The sequence below is a fragment of the Didymosphaeria variabile genome (assembly GCF_027946475.1).
Source record: "Didymosphaeria variabile strain IMI 356815 chromosome Unknown scaffold_9, whole genome shotgun sequence".
Classification (NCBI taxonomy): domain Eukaryota; kingdom Fungi; phylum Ascomycota; class Dothideomycetes; order Pleosporales; family Didymosphaeriaceae; genus Didymosphaeria; species Didymosphaeria variabile.
Genome location: NW_026611628.1, coordinates 2,249,874 through 2,270,399, shown reverse-complemented (window position 1 = coordinate 2,270,399; position 20,526 = coordinate 2,249,874). Strand labels below are relative to the sequence as shown.

At 49.6% G+C, this 20,526-nt stretch overlaps 4 protein-coding genes across 4 annotated transcripts; 3 read left to right on the top strand and 1 right to left on the bottom strand.

The window, feature by feature from the left end:
* Nucleotides 1–1,489: 1,489 nt before the first annotated feature.
* N0V89_012072 (uncharacterized protein) lies at nt 1,490–3,149 on the top strand (the record flags this gene model as incomplete). Its single annotated transcript, XM_056220797.1, has 2 exons — nt 1,490–1,714; nt 2,031–3,149. 2 exons carry the CDS (start codon nt 1,490–1,492, stop codon nt 3,147–3,149), a joined length of 1,344 nt encoding a protein of 447 aa, XP_056066100.1.
* A 7,286-nt stretch (nt 3,150–10,435) lies between these two features.
* N0V89_012071 (uncharacterized protein) lies at nt 10,436–11,595 on the top strand (the record flags this gene model as incomplete). Its single annotated transcript, XM_056220796.1, has 1 exon — nt 10,436–11,595. A coding segment is annotated over one exon (1,160 nt), but the record flags the coding sequence as incomplete, so codon positions are not given.
* Nucleotides 11,596–12,757: 1,162 nt separating this feature from the next.
* On the top strand, nt 12,758–14,911 carry ANKRD39 (Ankyrin repeat domain-containing protein 39; the record flags this gene model as incomplete). The annotated part of the gene is made up of 2 exons (XM_056220795.1): nt 12,758–12,837; nt 12,940–14,911. 2 exons carry the CDS (start codon nt 12,758–12,760, stop codon nt 14,909–14,911), a joined length of 2,052 nt encoding a protein of 683 aa, XP_056066098.1.
* Nucleotides 14,912–19,033: 4,122 nt separating this feature from the next.
* Nucleotides 19,034–20,526, bottom strand: N0V89_012069 (uncharacterized protein; the record flags this gene model as incomplete). The annotated part of the gene is made up of 2 exons (XM_056220794.1): nt 19,034–19,790; nt 20,519–20,526. The coding sequence occupies 2 exons, from the start codon at nt 20,524–20,526 to the stop codon at nt 19,034–19,036; spliced, it is 765 nt and encodes a 254-aa protein (XP_056066097.1).

Here is a 20,526-nt window from a genome sequence, read left to right as displayed (position 1 = left end):
TGGCCTCGATTAGCGACATTCCGACATCCTGTTCACGAGGCATTGCCGTAGTCCCAGCCTCACGCCGGTCCACGGGTAGAATTTATTAGCGGTGGTGCCTGAAGATCCTGCTCGACAGGTACCCACATATCTAGACCTATTGAAGTTACTCCCCGTTTTTCTAGTGCAAAGACTAAGCACGGCTTATTCAGCATGTTGGGCCTATTTTTAAGTCACTCCAGGCCGTAGCCACCGCAGACGTCAAAAATGGCTTCGCGGACGTGGTCTGCGGCATCTTTTCGATCGACGTCATAGTGCAAATTGACGTGAAGACCGTCCTCTTTGGCCATGCGGAACTCTTCCGCAAAGAGCAACGGCGGCTTTTCGAAGTCGTTCGCTGCAAGCCCCACCGCGTGGGACAAGCCCTGGAGCCCTACCCGGCGCCGCCAGCTGACCTAGCCCATGGTCTTGCAGCAGTATATGCACCCAAATCTTCCCCCAACGGACGATCCCGCAGAAAGCAGAATATCCAGATACTCTTTATGCCGTACTTTTCCAGCCCATATTTTTGCGCGCCGAGATGGCCATTGAGGACAATTGGCACCAAACTACCACGCTCCGTATGTGCCTACGTGTCAAAGAAAGACTCACAACATCCAACATTCATCTCGGCACAGCGAGAGAAATATTACATGCTTAACTCGTAGAAGTCGTCTTCAGTGACCAAGACTTGGCAGCCGGCGAAGAAGGTCTCCAGGAAAGTCGGGCGAGCATCATCACCGTTCACTTCTTTGCGGTGATTGTATGTCACTTGATCTTGACAAAGTTAGTAACTTTAGGTACGGAGCGTGACACTGTGCCCATTAAATCGAATCAGTACACGGTCTTGTTCTTGTAATGGTCGAGGGACTAATCATGAGTCTAGCAATTCTTCATATGTCGCGTATCAAAGCTTGATATTGTTGCGATGCGTCAATTTCCATTGAAGGGCCGGCGTTAAGGCTCCTTCTATATGTATATGGAGTTCCACTTTCGAGAGGCTCTACTGATGAAAGGGGATATTTGGAGGCCGTTCATCTCTGGGGTCTGTGAAGATTCGTGGTCAAACGTGGCACTTGGTCATGCCTTTTTCAATATATGGTTTACAAAGTCCCAAACTCGGCCATGACTGTACAGTGATACGCGGGGTTTTCGAGACATACTGGACATACCTAGCAAGGATGCGAGATAAGGAAAGATCTTCAGACAACATTTCGCTTACGTCCGCCGTCCATCCCAGCTTTCGCCTAGCATTCCCCCACTTATCTTCTCCCCACTTTCCCTTTCGTGTGTTCGGACGTGGGCAACCCCGCCGATATCGTTGGTTGGCGACAACAAGCCGGCTTGGCTGTGATAAGAATGTTACCTTCACTGCTTGGTAAAGCCACATAAGGTGGCAGGGGACAGTATATCTATGTCGTCGTCGCTACCTGCAGCCTTGACATAGATTTACGAGCCCAAGTCTGGCGCTATGGACACCGTTAAGCAGACAGAGGTTACGGCCACACAGGAATCACCAGATGCGACCCGGCAGCTACATGGCCACACCGATGCAGAACAGGAAGCGCTGGCACAGCGTGTCTTGCGCAAGATCGACTGGCGCCTCATACCTCTTATGTTCATCACGTACAATCTGAATTTCATGGACAAGACCATTCTGTCGTCTGCTGCTGTTTTTGGTTTGAGAGAAGACAATGTGGGTACCTCGTCTACAATAGATAACATCGAACTAAACTAATCGCTTCGTAAAGGGCTTAGTGCGTCAAGAGTACTCGTGGGTGTCAAGCGTGTTCTACTTTGGTTATTTTTTCTGGGAATACCCAACTACCTATCTCATCCCCCGAGTTCCCGTGGCCAAGTACCTCGCTGCCAACACACTCTTCTGGGGTGCCATCGTGGGACTCACAGCTGCGTGTACCAACTACGGAGGCCTCATAATCGTGAGGTTCCTCCTAGGTGTGGCTGAAGCTACCATCACTCCGTCTTTCATGTTTATTACCAGCACATGGTAGGTCTGCTCGCACATGTTTGACCTATCTGTACTCATATCGACAACTCTCAGGTATACACGCGACGAAATACCAACCCGGACCGGATATTGGTTTGCCGGCAACTCGATTGGTGGTCTTATCGCGTCATTCCTCGCCTTTGGTATCGGCCATATCACAGACTCGCTTGCACCCTGGCAATGGATGTACATCGTCCTCGGAGTCTTGACATTCCTGTGGGCCATCCCGTTGCTTATCTTTCTCCCGGACAGCATAGAAAAAGCCAGCTTTCTGACCGAAGAAGAGCGCAAATTTGCCGCTGATCGAGTCGTGATTTCTGGAACAGGCCGCACCGCCCACGCCGGATACAAATTCGCCCAAGTCATCGAGTGCTTGATTGACCCAAAGACCTGGCTCATTTTCAGCATGAGCCTCCTGACTCAGATTCCGAACGGTGGAACCCAAAATTTCGGTAACATCGTCCTCAAGAGCTTTGGCTTTACCAGCCTGCAGTCGACGCTCCTTGTCATCCCCGCATCTGTCATCTCTGCAGGCACCATTGCGGGCACGGGGTGGATTGCAGGTCGCTTCCGCCAGTTGAACTGCATTCTCATCATATGCGTCGTGATACCTGCCATCGTAGGCAGCTCGCTAATTTACGTCCGCCCTCGTACATCTTCGGGCGTCCAGCTGTTCGGATACTTTCTGCTATCGACTGGCACTGGTGGAATCCCATTGCTAATGTCTCTTGTGGGTGCCAACTACAAAGGTGTAACGAAGAAGATGACCATGACGGCACTTCTCTTCATCGCCTATTGTGCTGGAAACATAGCCGGACCTCAATTTTTCCGCACTAAGGACGCGCCTCACTACAACCTGGCGTTCCGAGCAATTTTGGTGTGCTACAGTCTCGTCGTCGGATTGGCCATTGTTCTGAGATGCTACCTGCAGTGGATGAACGCAAAGAGGGAGAGCGAAGAGGGGGTCAAGGGAAGTGCGGGTGCTGGAGGAGTCGTTGCTGGTGGTAAGATGGCGGATGAGGACGATAAGGGGACCGTAACGACTGCGCAGATTGAATTACGTGCCGAGGACTACGACGATGTCACTGACTGGAAGACATTCGGCTTTAGATATCGTTTATAGGAAGGTATGAGTGTTTTGGTGTAGTATCCGCAGCTTTAGGTATGTATTCGACGACCCACTCTCCATGATTCGTCTACAGGAATGAGTCGAATCATTGAGCGTATCGTCCAGTACTTCTGTGCTGGATTTAGCAACACTTCGGCAACCGGCGAAGCCTGTGCCGACAACGTTGCTTCTCTTCCTTCATTTAGGCATACATCCAGTAGGACCTTCCAACGGCGGCGAACTCGCCTTTCTTACGATATGCGAATACATGAAAATGGCAAGCCTGGAGCAAAGCTGCTTTCAGACACATCGACTTCCGGAACATGGAAGAACGATTTTTCTGGACCCCAAAAATGAGGGTGTATGAGTAACGGATGCGGAAAGATGATCAAAGGCCCATACGTCATCAAATCGGATCATGAATCCCGTAGAGGCTGTCGTATGACACAGTAGTCCTAACAATTTTGGATACCCAAACAGTCCTAAAAAGCCACCAAGATCCATGCAGGGAAATGCTTCTTTCGCCAGTTTGATCACGTGCTGTCAGACAACGTTCGTAGGAATAGCTTTAGTGTTAACTTGTTAGTATTCTATTAAGTGGTAATGCCTAGGATAGATCTATGGTACGCAATGTAGCTACTTTATAGCACTAAGCAATTACTTACTGCAGTTACCCTCTGCATCTCCCACCTCGCTTATATCCTTAACTTCCACACCCTTGCCCACATACTCCCATCTTCGCTGATCATGAGTATTTAAGCTGTGCAGTTTTTATGGACCAAATTCGGTGAAGACAATCGTGGCGCTGAAACATTATCAAGAGGTGAATTGTGGTGTTAAGGGTACCGAGACACAAAACCTGAGCCTCTGTTGTTGCCAAAATCATTTCATTATCTAGGAGACCAGTTATTGTTTTCATGAATCAGCGTGTGCATTATATCCGAGATGTCGGTCGCCTTAAGACCGATCCGGTTAGCTCCTCACGTCGTTCGTTTGTTGGATGCCGATACGGGCTGCAGGTCATGCCGAAAAATGTCAGCCTTGAAAACCTAGCTTCCTCCAACTACATAATTAGATCACGGATCGACAAAATGTCCAAAGTCGTGGAACCGGGAGGCCTTGGACTGGGAGTAATCTATATATAATCCCGTGCTTTAATATCTGCTCTTTCCTTCCTTTACGGATCGATACACCCAGACTTCCTACTCTCAGAGATCAACATGTCGTTTCTAAAAAAGTTCAAGAAAGAGTTTGAAGGGCTCTATTCAGGCGATGGTGTGCAGACACAGCAACAAGGAGGTGAGCATAGCTATATACACTATTGAGCTTGCACTTATTCAACTATTCCTGAAGGCTATGCAACGCCTCCACCACAGAGTCACAATTATGGCGACCAATTTTACTCGAGCAACTCCTCCACATATCAGTATCAGGGTCAACAGGCCCACCCCGATACTCGTCTGCCATCACAACCAGGAGCCTCTGAAGCTTATAACCCCGGTTTTCAGCCGCAACATCCTGGGTACCAATCATGGAACGGACAGCAGCCTTACCCTGAACAACAATCTTATGCACCTCATGCGTTGACAAGCTACAACTACTCTTCACAGGCATTGGAAAAATCACAACCTGCAGCTCTCGCGCCTTCGTATTCCGGCAGTATCAGTACTGTGAGCACGGGGTATGAAAGTCAGAGCCGAGGCTACGTAGGTCCTCCCGGCTACGAAAAGGCGCGATAACGAACCCCAGCTAATCTGTAGAAGGAGAGCAAAAAACCATCTTCCCATACTCTCCTTGCGGCAGCTGGCGGATTCGCCGCAGGTGGCGTGGCGGGTTATTTCGTCAAGGACACAATTGGTAAGCCTGAAAGCCTCCAGCCGCTGCTTAGTGATCTAACGTCTCTCCCATAGATGACCGCAAAGCCAAGAAGCGCCACGGTCGTAATGCCGACGACTTTTCCGATTTCTCTGAGTATCCCGACATGGAAGTCGACCTTGAATGCAACATCTGCGATCAACCGATCAGTGGTCCCTATGCGCATTGCAAGAAGTGCGACAAAGGTGACTACGACATCTGCCGCGATTGTCTTGTTCAGGGTCAGACTTGCGATGGTGACGGGAAGCATAACATGGTTAAAGTGTATCCCAAGTATTGGTGCGACATCTGCGATCAGTTGATCCGTGGGTACTTTTACCATTGCGCAAGATGCAACAACGCAGATTGGGATACATGTCAAAGTTGTTTGGACAAGGGGTGGACCTGTTTTGGACCGGAAAAGGGCGAAAAACACGACCTAACCAAACTATATATCCCTGTTGTGAAGCTTGGAAAGAAGGTCGGAGGATACAATGGGTCAGATTCCAGCAGCGACTCGGATTAAACTTCATGATACAACACAGAGGTAGTTGCGGATTATGGAAACCTCATACTCAATCAATACAGCACTCAGTTATAGAGCATCAGTGGTAGTCCGCAAGCAAACCGTCTAGTGCTGGCAAAGGACGGACGGGCATACGAATGACTGAATACGCTATTTCGGAGCAAAGAGCGTGCGGTGGACGATGCGAGCTCTCTGTCGTCATACGACTCGCTACAACCAGGGCAAAACAAACACGCCCGCTCCATGAAGGAGTCCCCTTTCCAGACAAGTGAGCTGCCCAAATTGTGATCATACCTTAAGGACATTATCATCCAAGGTTTTTTCGAACCTCGAAGCAGCCAACAGATGTTGTCAAAGAGCAGGCCGCCAAACAAGCTCGCGTCTAAAAGCATGACAATGAATTGTTCGCTAGACATTGCTTCCATTTCTCTTCCCCATGGCTTAAAGTAGTCAATCCAATGCGTGTAAGCCTAATGGCCATGTCGATCTGGTGAGGCCAGGCTGTTCGACGTTGGCCTTAGTGTTGGGGGCAAGAAGGATTATGTCGTTGATCAACAACCTCGCATTTCTCATATGCAGGAATAAACGATTTGAAATTGCGCACGCTGTTGTACTCTGTAATTATGGCCGACCTGTCGCAAAAAGAACAGATCTGCGTCGTGGTTCGGCTGTGGCTCGTAGAAATCACACTGCAGGAATGACATATGCGCGTGTATGATAGGAAATGTGGCCACTTCGTTCCTTGCTCGAGCATGGCTGTGTTGTCATCTTAAACGAGATGAGGCCAAAAAATTAAGTCTTACGGCATTGCTGTGCCGAGACGCGGTCAGCGGGAGCACGCCGTCGGCAAAGGAACACCCCAGCCAGCTGGAGCCGAAGCGAATACTTCGGCATTTCAGTCTCAATTTACTTGCCTTGTAGAACGCATCTTTGCTTCCTTTCTTCGAAAAACTTGAGTAACGTGTGGCACTATCGATTACCAGCTCTCAGTGCTAGCAATCGGAATCCACGATTCTATCTAGGTGTCACCACTCAAAGCCCTAACATATCATACTAACATCTTTCCATACGAACGTTACTTAACAGCACGCAATCACAGCGCTGAAAGAGAGTATCAAATGCTAAATCATACGACTGTGTCTGTAGATATGATAATGATGCTGCATAACGATGGAAAGCAGAGACCGTGGGGATGATGAGCCTAGTTTCAAGAAGAGCAACGGCCAGGAAGGCGTTGTGATAGTATCCGACCACTGAGAGGATCCAGTTGCGATCTCGAGAGGTCTCCGATCGAGGCACTGTGACTGATATGCGTGTTCTAGTATAGAGAGGCTGAATTCTCAATGAAACGTCTGCCTTCTTCTGATTGCAATATTCGTGACCGATCTGCTGGACATGCAACATGACCGAAAGTCCGAATAATGTACTTATAACTACTGTCCCCTCTTCCTTCCGAGAGAGCAAGTTGCACATCGGTTGATTTTATGGACGCTCGCAGTTTCTTTTGCTGCCGTTACTTCTGAGTACGAGATCGACATTTCACGAGAGAAATGCTGATAATGCGACAGAAATGTGACCCAGTGGATGAGCGATTCTAGGTATAAACTTAGCCCCTAACGGCTGGTACGACGGTTGTTGTGCTACCGATGTGGGGCCTGGGAACCCAGCGACGTCGTGGTGGCTATGCGGTCGGAATCCCGCTCCCGATGGAGTGAGCTTCGGCGATCGGCATTCCGACTTTGTACCAGGACTGGCCTACGGCCTTGCCTTTGACATATTCCACTCTTTTCCAAATCTGAACCCTAGAATTGTTCGAAGTTCTGGAAAAAAGTACGGTTTTTGATATGCAGGCTAATGAAAGCTTGCATTCTACCATACATACTATGCACTCATGTCGCATTATTGAATTCGCACATCAACGTGTTTTGAACGCCAACTGATTCACGGAGGGTTGTAAAAGCACATTCGGCGTGCGGGTTTCCGGCCCTTCCTCACCTTGCATGCCGGAACCGGAAAATCTATCATGTACGAGGCTGGAGAGATTTCCGTCGCACAAGCGCAGCGGGCGTCGAATTGCCCCAATTTGTCCCTGTTCAACACTACGCAACCAATACCAGTCAACATGTCTTTCCTCTATTACTTGAGCCATGCATCGTGTTATTAAACTCGCGCGAAAGCTCTGGTCATCATTCAAGCCGCACTGAGAACCAAGCAGCCACAGCCTCAACGCCGTTACGTCGACATTTGGGCCGAGTGAGGCACGGACTAAGATAGGAACAGTTATGGCCTAGTCTTTCCTGTGCTCCAGCATCCACTATAAACCTTCTATCGGATCCATCATTTACATTCACATCCTCGAATTCTTCCTAAATCCCCACTCGGCGTTCTCTATAGCCACTGCCTTACGCTACCATTCGTTTACGTTCACCACAACCCTCTCTTCACAGAATGACAATACACAGATGCGAGCATGTCTCCGCCGAATGTCCCATCGAACACACTATCTATGGCTACGCTCCAAACCTCGGTGCAAACACCTTCTACGCGGTCATCTTTGCCATTTGCGTCCTGGTTCAGGGATATTTCGTCGTCAGATACTGGCGGCTATGGAAAGGATACTCGATTCTCGTCTTTCTCGGCGCTCTGGGCGAATGTTTGGGATACATTGCTCGGATTCTCTTGCACAACAACCCCTGGGACGCCGCATCCACGACTATCCAACTGCTGCTGATTATGATTGCGCCGTCCTTTCTAGCAGCAGCACTGTACATGACTCTTCGCACACTGGTACAATACTTTGGTCCAGAGCATACTAAGCTTCCCGCACGTTTCTGGACTTGGCCCTTCGTAACGGCCGATTTGATAGGCTTCGTCTCCCAGTGTGGCGGCGGTATTGTTTCGGCAATGGGCTCTAGAAATCCTAGCTTGGGCATTGCAGGGAACGCAATCATGGTTGCCGGTGTCTCATTTCAAGCTGCTGTCATGTTCCTCGCAGGCATCCTATCGATGGACTTCGCTATACGTCTTTACCGCCGACAAGGTGCCAATGCGTACAAGGTCCTACCGAAGGACCTCAAGTTCTTCCTCTGGTCCATGACGGTAGCCTTTATATTGATCCTGGCGCGATGCTTCTACCGGTGAGCAACCGTTATTGCAATCAGTCCTTGCATTCATGAGTTCCTTGCTGATCTTCTACACAGTATCCCAGAAATGGCTGGCGGCGTCGGCGGACCAATGATGCGACAAGAAGCTGAGTTCATGATTTTCGATGGTTGGTAAGTGCTCTCACCTCCTTCGCCTGCTATTTGTGCTTACTCTTTCGGTAGCTTGATCCTCATCTCCGTCGTACTACTGTGTATAGGCCATCCGGGTAGGTATGCTGGCGCTACGCAAGAAGGAAGGTTTCGAACGTACAAGCCTATGATTAGCTCTAGCGAGCATCTCGACCCCCCGCACGAATTGCAAAATGTGTGAGGGACAGAATTGCGCTCGACAGGGGTTGACATGAGATACTATCAAATCAGACGTTCCAGAAAGTCTCCAGATGGCACGGCGAGTTGTCATGTATATTGAAGTAGATTCCGTCAGAAGTTTTTATTTACTCGTCGAAAGCCACCATTATGAAAGCTCTTTTCAGTTCAGTACCATTTTATTTCAACGCGTGGTTTACCGTCTGACTGTACCCAAGGCATATTGATAATTCGTGGTTGAGCGACCCTGAGTGAGAGTTGGCGGACTCTACGGAGAAGCAGAAACTGAAATGTGGCCAATATTAGGAAATGAAGCAAGGAAGCGACAAATGATGAGCGCTGAGGGCGGGCACTAGGACTATTTCGAAAGCAACAACTGCGTCTGACGCTTGGCATAGCGAGCGCGGAGTGGGTGAGTGACGAGCTTTGCGTATCGTACTGCTGATGGCTCGCGGCGATGCAAGTTTAATTTTACTCTGGCCAAAAAGGTGTTTTCACGGAAAGGTTGAAGAATGCTGTGTTTGCCCATGGCGAGGCCACAATTCAAAACGCAGAAGTTTGACTCAATTACATATTGCTGGAGATACTTGCACATGAAGGAGAGTCAGCTAGCAAAGCTAGAATAATTATGTCTGATTAAGGTGTTTCACAAGCTCAGTCATCAGTGACGCTTCCATAGCCATGAGCCTCGATTCTTTCCATTCAGATGCGATCGAGACAAAGTGCCGAAAGCCACGCAGGGGTCGTAAACTTTTGTAACACGTTCATCTACGCTGTTGAAAAGCCTGGATGGATCCGAAGTCTGGTCCTTTTACCACTCAGAGAACCAGAAGTATAAGCTTCACGGGCTCTCGGCTAACTGAAGCCGAAGCTTGAATGCACGCTCCAAGCGCGGCTTGACGGACCATCAGCACTATTCCCTAAGCGACAACTACCGTAATAAGGAAGTGCCCTACTATTCCAGACGCGTCATCCTCGAACTCATTATGTGGGATCCAACAATCTCAAAGCAGCGACATTGATGGGCACACTGAGGTAATAAAGGTTGTCAATAAATGCGCGAACGATACCTGTTTGAGGTGCTTACATGCTTTCGAACAGGACATTGGCGAAGAAACACTGGCTCGTGCTCGGTTGGCCAACCCAGCTAGTTAACGATGATCCGATTGGTCAACAAAAGTAAGTTGCGATTCGTCGCTGGAGCTCTCACCATTATGGAGAGTGCTCATGAACCCTTAAAATCAGCGAGACTCGCACATTTGGGCGACTTGCAACTGCGCTCCTCATCTGAAATATAAAGACTATCCCCTCAGGTCTGCACTCTTCGCCATTAGCCTTCACGTTACAATGGCTATTCTCAGACAGTCGCACCTCTTCTTATGCCTTGCGACCCTAGCAGTCAGTTATGTATCTTGATTCATGCTCGCAATCACTAATCCCGCAACAGATAGCTCAAAACTCGTCCGTCTACGACCCTCAAGGCGCAGCGATATTCCAGCTGTCATCGGACGCCGATCAAGCATTCTCCCTTGAGGTTATTTTATCACTCTCCAACAACCATGGTGCAAATACAGGGGAAGTGCTTCGCATAGCAACCCAGATCAGCCCTAGCAACAGTGAAGAAGCCACGTACCAAGCCTACTATCCCATGGCGCAGGCGGTCGACTCCCTAGCTCAAAGTATCGATCCTCGAATCGACCCAGTCGGGGCGCGAGAGAACTACTTCCACGCGTCAACGTACTACCGTGCGGCCTCAAATTACCTCGTCAAGGATCCTAGCGATCCCCGTCTCATAAGCCTTTGGGACCAGCAAATCTCCGCTTTCGATAAGGCAATCGCTCTTCTCAAGCCTGTTCCAGGGGAGAAGTTCACGGTCCATGCAGCCAACTCCAGCATTGGTCCGTACGACATCCCGGCGTACTTCTTCAAAGCGCACGCCGACCACCACAAGAAATTCCCAACAGTGATGGTGACGACCGGCTATGACGGCTCCATGCAGGAATCATACCACAGTCAGTGTGTCCAGATTCTTTCGCGTGGACTAAACTGCGTTGTGTACGAAGGCCCCGGTCAACCAAGTCTTCTTCGGTACCAGAACAAGACTTTTATACCTGACTGGTGGACTGCGACCACACCTGTCGTCGACTACATTCACAATCGCACAGACGTAGACGCGAGCAAGATCGTGCTCATGGGCATCTCCTATGGCGGAACGCTTGCTCCGCGCGCGGCGTCACAAGAGCCGCGCATTGCTGCAGTCATACAGCTTGACGGCTTATCGTCAATGCAGCACGATCTGAGAGAGCAGTTCCCCGCTGAACTGACTGAGTTATTCGACAATGGAAACCAGGTCGAATTTGACGAGATCCTGACTGCTCTTGCCAACAACGAATCTCAGCCTATCTATAACCGCTACTTTGTACAACAGGGTTTATACGCGTTCGGGACGAAATCGCCATACGAATGGTTTACGCGTCTTGGTCCTATCGCAGTCACGAACGAAACCGTACAAGGTGTTGGAATGCGACCGGTGTATATCGCTAAGGGCGAGGTGAGTACCAACCACTTTTCATCATTTCGGTTGTTTTCAACTCACGATCTGACACCATGATTCGCAGGACGACGGCCTTACACTCAATGAGTCGGATATTGCATACAAGCAGTTCGTGTCTGACCGTCCGAATGGCGCGAATCTGACGTACTTTCACTTGTTCCCTATTGCACTTGGTGCGGGAGAGCATTGTTCTCTAGGAGCAGAGACTCAGGTATTCACGGATATCTTCAAGTGGCTGAGCCGCATTTGGGAAGGGTATGCGTTCGAGAATTGTGCTTGAGCAGTTTACGGTGAGATCGTAGAGTCTATACGCACGGCGGTCACGACGAGCCATATGAGCTGGGTTTGATCGATGTAATTTACAATTTTGTTTCTTTAAGGACAATTCTGAGTCCTTTTATTCCCTACCAATGCAGCTCTCTTTCTGGGATGGATGGTGATTCAAGCGAAGATATGCGGCGTGCAATATTTCTTGAACATGAAAATCAGTGTTGCGATACTGGTATTGAGCTCTACACATGGTAAAAACATGATAACGTATGTCAAAGCCTTCCTGAAAGACAGAAAGTATGAGGAGAGAGGCGATAACAGACTTTACCCGGGACACCATTGGAGACACGGCTTGAGATGACATGTGCAGTCTTGGCCTTGACCGTTCACCACCGGGCTCAATACCGTTTTGGTTCGAGCTACCATATGTGGTCACGGCCGCCTGGTTACTTAGGTATGCTGGGGCGAGAACTGTCACGATGGCTAGCCCTTTTTGAACTAGTTGTTGAGTTGCTGCCTAATTGCACGTGACTAGATTCGCTAGTTTCCTTGCGTGGTCGGCCTTCTAATCTTGCTACCTACACGATTCGATCAATCGAAGATTTCATACTCTCACAACCGGGTCCAACAGCGCCGTTAAATTGTCTCGGCGCGTGGAGGACTTTTCTTTCGGCGCTTGTGAGTTCCTCTCAATCGTTAATTCACCCCGCACTAACCTCAGCCGCAGTGCGCATATTCCTAAACCTCGATATCAGTGACATTGTTCCTCATAGATACATGAGATCATCACTATAATCATGACACTACTCGACTTGCCAAACGAACTTCTTGCTTCTATAGCCGAACATTTATCCTCGGAGAAAGACATCAGTTCTTTCGCGCAGAGCAACAGACGTGTCTATTCCGTGACAATTAACCACCTCTACCGAACCAATGCACTTCATTCTGCATGTTCGGCGCTGATTTGGGCCGCTGCACGTGGACGGAAGGAAGTTACCGAGAGGTTCTTTACGGGCAAGAGAGACCCGAGTCCGCCTAGAAGCGCCATACAACTCGCATTACTATCAGCGGCGGAGTATGGGAAGCAGACATCGTGGAACTTCTATTGGCGAACGGAGCGGATACAGATAGCCCTGGCGCTGATGGCCGCCATGCTCTGACCACAGCCGCTGCCAAAGGTCATCTCAAAGTGGTGAATGTACTCATCGAACACGGATCAGATGCGGGACTGGATGATAAGACGAACGGATGGACTGCCCTGCATCATGCCGCATTTGGTGGTCATCTCGAAGTCATGCAAATCTTACTAAAATTGGATAACGAACTCATCACGCGCATGGACAATGACGGATGCACCATCCTCCATATGGCCGCGCGCGGTGGTCGTGATGCGACGATCAAGTTTCTGGTAGAAGATTTGAACAGAGCGAGCGATCTGGCAGTCACGAACGAAGACCAGTGCACACCGCTCACCTTTGCCGCACGAACTGGTCAAGCTCATACGGTTAAACTACTACTGGACTACGAGGCTGAACTGGGTATCATGGTTGACTACAAGTATAAGACATTGGACTCGGCAATGCATTATGGTTCTGTCGGCGACGTGAAGATTTTGCTGGAGCATGGAAGAGGGCTCCCCGAGACGATAAGAGACAATTGGGCGCCGCTGCTCTACGCTGTAGTACATGAGCACCGCGAGATCGCAGATATATTGGCAAAGGCTGGCGCAGACATCGAAGCTCCAGACGAAGAAGGTTGGACGGCGTTGCTTGCTGCAGCAAGCAAAGGCCAGACCAATACAGTCAAACGGTTGATCGAGAGCGGAGCGAATATCAACTCAAAGAATAACGAGGGCAGGACCCCTCTCTTTTGTGCAATAAGCAATGCCTTCTTTGAGACTGCACAAGTGCTGGTCGAACATGGAGCGGATGTTGTCTCCGCAGACACCTACAAACAATCGCCCCTTTTCTCAGCTGCATGTTACGGTCATACTGGAACTGTTCGATTGCTTCTCAATAGGGGAGCGGATACCACGGTTTGCAATGCGAGGGGTTTAAGGCCTCTACATATTGCAGCGCAAAAGGGACATCTTGAGGTCGTGACGCTGTTGTTAAACAGCGGAGCTCATGCGAAAGGTCGGCCATGCAAGGAAGAGACGCCCTTACGTTCTAGAGTGACAGATATGATCCTTTCAGACGGAGAAGATCACGACGGAAAGGGCATAGATGTTGATGCTACCGACAACCACGGATTTACTCCGCTTCTGTGGGCGGTGCACGGCGGTAACCTTGACGTCGTTAATGTACTGTTGGAACACGGTGCAAGCATTGTTGCAGCGTGCAATGCTGGGACTACTCCGATTAGCAAAGCGATATTGATGCGTCGTTTAGATATCGTCCGAGCACTTTCGACGCAAGAGCAAGGCATAAAGATGGCCCACAAGAGAAGTTGGAAACCACTACAGGCAGCAGCTCGAGAAGGCCACTTCGGAATAACGGAGCTGATGTTGCAAAAGGGAGCGGATGTATCAGCTGTCGATAGCGAAGGGTGGACACCGTTATACAGTGCGGCGATAAATGGCCATTACGAAGTCACAAAGCTCCTACTGGAGTGGGGGGCCGAGGTACACAAACGCTCAGATGTTTCGGAGCGCCTTTTCGAGCGGGGCATGGAGCTAGACGTTGATGTTAGTGCTGCACTACCTCTACTCACTGCAGCATTAAGCAACGGACATGTGGAAGTAGTGCGCATACTGTTGGAACATGGTGTCGACCCTAATGGAGAAACTCAAGGCTGCAAAGGGGAGCCACCACTCTACATTGCAGCAAACAAAGGGAACCTCGAGATCGCGGAGCTACTTGTCAAGCATGGAGCGACTCTTGATCTTACGTCGAGCGATGGATGGACGCCACTACACGTCGCTGCAAGTCTGGGACATCTGGCAGTTGTGAAATTGCTGCTTGAAGCGGGGGCCAGGCCACAAGCGGACTTGAACGGTATCACACCGCTCTCGCTGGCAAGAGACGATGGAGATGATGATATTGTGACCTTACTCGAGGCGCATATCCATGGTAGGCGTGGCTCCGACGAACATAACTCATAGCGAGAATGTAATTTTCTCCAAGTAAGGTCAAGGTTCAAGCTCTACAATTTCGAACAACTAGTTGTTAGGGTCATTTCTATGTCATACGGCTGCCCTAGCCCTTCTAACATGCTCCCATAACGGTGAAGACTGGTTTTATCTTGTGATAAGCCTCCCGTGCCTTTTTATGACCATTCCCTCCACTGAGTCGTTCAATTTACATTGACTTGCGAGAGCTCCATCCGAGTCTGATCCTTTTCCCGGCCCATTACCACACTTGGACATATGTGGTGAAGCGCTGCCAAGCCGATAACCTATAGTAATGCTCCAGCTCCGCGATCTCCGCTTCAGAGAGTCGCCTCCTACCAGTCACAAGGTCTGAGCTTGACGGATTACGCCATTGAGTCCGCATTCCGATCTTGTAGATGACAGTAAGTCCAAAGATGAGGATAAACCCCAGCATGAATGAAAAGAAGTTCTCTACATCGAATCCGTCACCGCCCTGCCGGATGATCATTAGTACATTCCATAAGGCCCGCTCAGAGATGCTGACTTACTATAGGTCTGATGCCTGCGTACAGACAACAAATCAGCAGCATTGTTGAACCGATGAGCAACCATACTGGCGCGATAGGCCATTTGCTCGACTTCCAGGCGAAAGGGTCCGCGAAAACCTTGTCATCTTGCGCAGTGATGGCAGCTCGAAATCGGAACGAAGTGAAACCAATGATCAGCCAATTACAAAAGAATGACGAGCTGGTGATGTTGATGAACCAGTTCAAGACTTCAGTTCCGCTACCTATAGCCAGTTTAGCAAGTTACAGTCGACGCGTCTAATTGGCACTTACCACTGAGAGCAATGTATGTGAGAATGGTGCCAACTAATACAGTTATCAGCAGTGCCCAACGCGGTCGCCCCTTGGAATCAACTCGCGCTACCCACTCCGGAACAAGCTTTTGGTGAGCCATTGTTCTGAGCACCCTGGAAGAGAGATAGACAGCTTCGGCTGAGATAGCTAGCACACCTAAGATCATGCCAGCGTTAAGTATATCTGGAATGCCACGGATGCCCACATCGAGGATGCCAATGACGAAGGGTGAAGCTGCTGCTCCGGACGCGCCTGAACCGCCGAGCAGCCTGTCATTATCCGACCTGACCAGAAATGTTGCAATGAGGACGCTCATCATATACATGCCGATGACGCGGTAAGGCACCAGCTTCGTTGCATGACCCATGCTCATGCGAGGCGTCTGAGCTTCACCAGCCAGTATTCCGATGAAGACTTGATCTCCCACAGCCCAGCAGGCTAGAAGGGCGCATCTTGCGAAGCCCTTATCAGAAGAGCGTCAGTAGTGAAATGAGCATCGAGGATTGTTGAGCATACCCCGAATCCGTTCTTGAAGGCCGACAACTCCGTATAATTGACTCCATCGTGAACGTAGCCATTCGGCCCGGCGCCGCATATGACCGCGATTCCAACGATGATAATCAATATGAATAAGAATATCTTAATGACAGATGTAACGTATTCGAAGTACCCGAAGTATTTGTTCGGTAGTAGAAAGATGGCAAAAGTTGCGAGTAAGAACAAGGTCACTGTTCAGTCTGGTCAGCATCACCTCTTCTGGGTTTTGACTATCAGCAGAGTTCTGGGACTTACAGAGCACGGCTAAGGGTACGGCGCCTTCGGCCCAGAAATCGACCAGAACTGCGAAAAAGACCGCTTCTGCTGCGACAATGGCCGTCCAACCTAGCCACTCAGCAAAGCCTGCACCAAACGCCAGGGCCGGATCAACCCATCTATCGGCATAATCTATAAAATTACCCGAGGTTGGAAAAGCGATCGTCATCTCGGAAAGGGTTTGTAAGACCGCCCACACTAAGGTACAGACCATGAGATATGCGAGGAGCATATTGCCGGGGCCACCGTCTGCGAGGGCCTTGCCGATGCCGATAAAGATACCGCTGCCAATATTGGACCCTAGGGAAATAATCTACTATAGTGTTACTCAGTATCTCATTGGTGTCCGACATGGATTTACGAACATGGATTTGACGTTTACTGAATGTCCTCTTGAATTCGCCGTTCCTGGCATCATCGACATTTTGCGTTTCGCCGGGTGTGTAGCTGACAGTTTTTTCGAGTTCGGGCTCTTTCATGGCATCAAATAGTTGCTTCTCTTCTTGGATCGGTTCCTTATGTGAACTATCGGTATTTGATGTTGACATTATATCGACTGTAATGGGATTTCTCAATATCGGTATGTATCAGTAGGAGTACAATTGTCGGAGATAGCTTTGCCTTTATGATATATGTCAGGACCGCGACATTTATCTCTAACCCAAAGCGATGCGACCAATTCCCGATGAGTCTGGGGGAACTGCGGAGATCTTGGCTTGCCTAGGCGCGGGCTGGGTTACCTAGTCCTCTTTCAGCTGTCTTCCCGTGAGGGTCGTACTGTCGAGGTTTAGAGCCGCCCCGACCCAAGACTGGTACGTGGCGTGGCGGTGTCTCTCCGCACTGTTTATCTTTCCATCATCTATGCCTAAGCATGGGTATCAACGTGAACAGTGTTGTCAGAACGCTCAATCGAAAACATTAGGCCGTCTCGTGTCTTGTCTGATGAATTTCGCCAATTGCTTGGACTCAGGTAGGGTGATAAGGCCCATTGTGGACATGTGTAGATAAGACAAAGATAACGGATATGCGATCTTTTGATCTCGGTGCTATCACAAGAGCCAAGACCACGCCGAGATGGCTTCCCGGAATGACATTCCCAAACTTGCTGTACAATAACTCGCATGAGCTTAGGTACCTATTGTTGATATAGCGTTGCAGAACCGTAATACTGTCCGCTAATTAGTAGTAATGATCACGTGTGTAGATAAGAGGTGAATGCAGAGGGGACCGCGAACTGCGGTGGGGCAGCGGCGGCTCCTGACCAATGTACACTCGAATCCCTGCTTTCCCACAGGTTCTTGGGGAATCCACAAAGAGCGCAAACTCTAGATGACATATGGGGAAATTTATCGCTGGGAAACGTTGTTCGCTCATGGTTGCACTGCATTGAAGACGGTTCGTTGGGAGTACTTCGAGATGTAACATGTAGATGGAAACTCATTTAGAAGGGTTGAAACTGCATGGACGATCGCGAATCGCTCTGAAGATCCAGAGGGACTGACGCCTCCTTTGAGCGATTTTGAATTTTTAGATCTCGGCAATGGACCGGCACGTAAATCATCGAAGAGGAGGGATTCCGTCATTACAGACTGCGAAAGGATAGAACAGGTGAATCAGAATTCTAAAATGGCGTACATGGCGCCCAGCTCTCTTCGTCAAGCACTGTGTCTTCTATCACCCCGACCCTTTGCTTCGTCTTTCCGGACGTCGAATACGCCAGGCTTCCGACGCTTACTTCGAAATGCACGCGGGCCGGCATACTTAACACCTTCATACATCTTCTTATTACCCTCGGTCACCTTGTTCAGGAATTTCTTCATGGCGGACTCTTTCCGCGGTTTGCTCCAGATATTGGTGTATGCACAGAGTGAGAGAGACAAAGGGCGGTCACCAAAGTCCAGCGAGCGAGAAAGGTCCTCTATGGCAGACAGTTCGTCCGGGTCGAGCGTGACTCTCGAAGGGCGATATCGGATCGTGGTCTGTGGGTTTCGAGACGTATTCCACATGCGTCCCGGCGAACCTGGGTATATGGTGGGCGATTGAACCAGGGCGCTGGCACTTTCTGGTCTCGATATATCATGCAGCCTTGCCCCAGGTCTCGTTGATCCATTCGTAGACTCGTTATCTATCGAGAAGCTCTCTATTGGGAGAGGAGGGAGAGGCTTCGATGTAATGTCGCGAGGCGAGGAAGCGTCAGTCTGTAGTGATGTTCCGGAAGTCGATCTTGTCGACGCGTCACTGCCAGTTGTTTCGGATATATCAGAGTCATCTGAAGCCAGTCCCAGCATCGAAATTACATCTGCTTCGAGCTTATCGATGACGCCCGGATCAGGCGTTGGTCTCTCGATAAAGTCCTCTTCGGGAATCGTAGCGAGGCTAGATTCGGCGATCTCGCGCAATTGATCAGTGTACAGATGGTTTATGGATTCTATCTCTTCGATGTCATCTTCGTACACAGTTCTCAGTAAGCGTGCTTCGACTGGTAGACTATCGCTGTCGATCGTTGAGATAGGTATAGTAAGTATGAGCTACGCAGGGCAAAGGCGATTAGTAAATGCACTGATCTGAATCGCGGATCACTAACCTCTTCCTTGACGATTCTTTCCTTCCTCTCAAGTCTGGTGCATATTACGCTACTTGATGTGTGCACCGTGGGGTCTTGGTCAACTTCACTGCATGAAGAGAAAGTGCTGTTCCTTTCAAAACATCCTTCGCTTTCCTGCTCTTCAGTCTCGGTGACCACGATTTGGCGTGATGCAGCAGCGACGTTCTCTGACTCCTTGCGTTCGAGCTCGATCTCTAGGATCCTGGCACCAGGTGACACCATCCCTTTCATGCCATTGTCGTTAATGTCGAAATAGATCGCCCAAGTTTCGGGCTGGACTTCTACTGCGCAAAAGCCTTCCCATTTTTGGAACGTCAAGTGTTGATGTTGGGTAGAGCAGTCGAAAGGTCCTGCGAAATTGGAATCGGCGTCTTCCCGTACGCCATATCTGAGTTGTTGAGAATGCGCATCGATATATATCCAGTTCAACGTGGGCAGCCAGTCTTGCATCGGTGTGGCGTCTGCGGTTGTGGTCGTCGCAAGGCCTTCGTAAGGCTTCTCAGGGTCTGGTATGAAGTAAGGCGCGACTCGGTGACCACCGTGGTCATTTGTATCGACATAAATCTGTAGATGGTATGAGCCAGACACGAATACATGTTGATCTGGAGCGTACCTCGCCATTGCCTCCAAGCACAAGCGGCCTTGCATCGATTTGCGCAGCGCCTTGTGAAGTGCTGAGGCAGTGCACAACGAGTTCTGCGTGGTGTTCCTCCCGATCTACTTCCTGTAGTGGGCGATAAACAGTTTCCATACTTCGCTGATCGTCGAAGCTGACGCGTGATTACTTCAGTCGTGGTAAGGGCAGAAATTTGAAGATGGTGTATCGATCAAGATTTGACGCGCCACTCTATACCATCGCTCCTTAATGCAGGTCTCTATAAGCGCGATGTACCGCACATCACGTCATGGGAAGCCATCGCCTGGATGATGCGTCAGTAGCTAGGATGAATGCCTGCTGTTTTCCTGTCGACCAGAGATGCTCAGATCGCCATCTACATCAGCCAGTCAGGGGTGGCTGGTCCTAATAGCTGATGCGCAATGCGACTCCTAAGGAGACTGTTGATTGCCTGTTCGGGATGACGTACGATGCGTCGTTGGTAGTGGATGTACGTGTTCCTTGTATGCCTAATGTTTCAGCCCAGAGCATGGAAGATCCCTGGGTCGAATCGCGGTCAAGAAGCGTCGCATTCCTGGCATACATGCTTACAACGAAGTAAACGAAAGAGACCTGCAGAGCAATTAGCATGAGGTCTATGTTGTGTATTGTGAGTTTTGTCGCTTACGTAAATTGATCCCACAATTGACTCTCCACAGCATCCTCTGCACGGTCTTCAAAATCACTGTCTCAT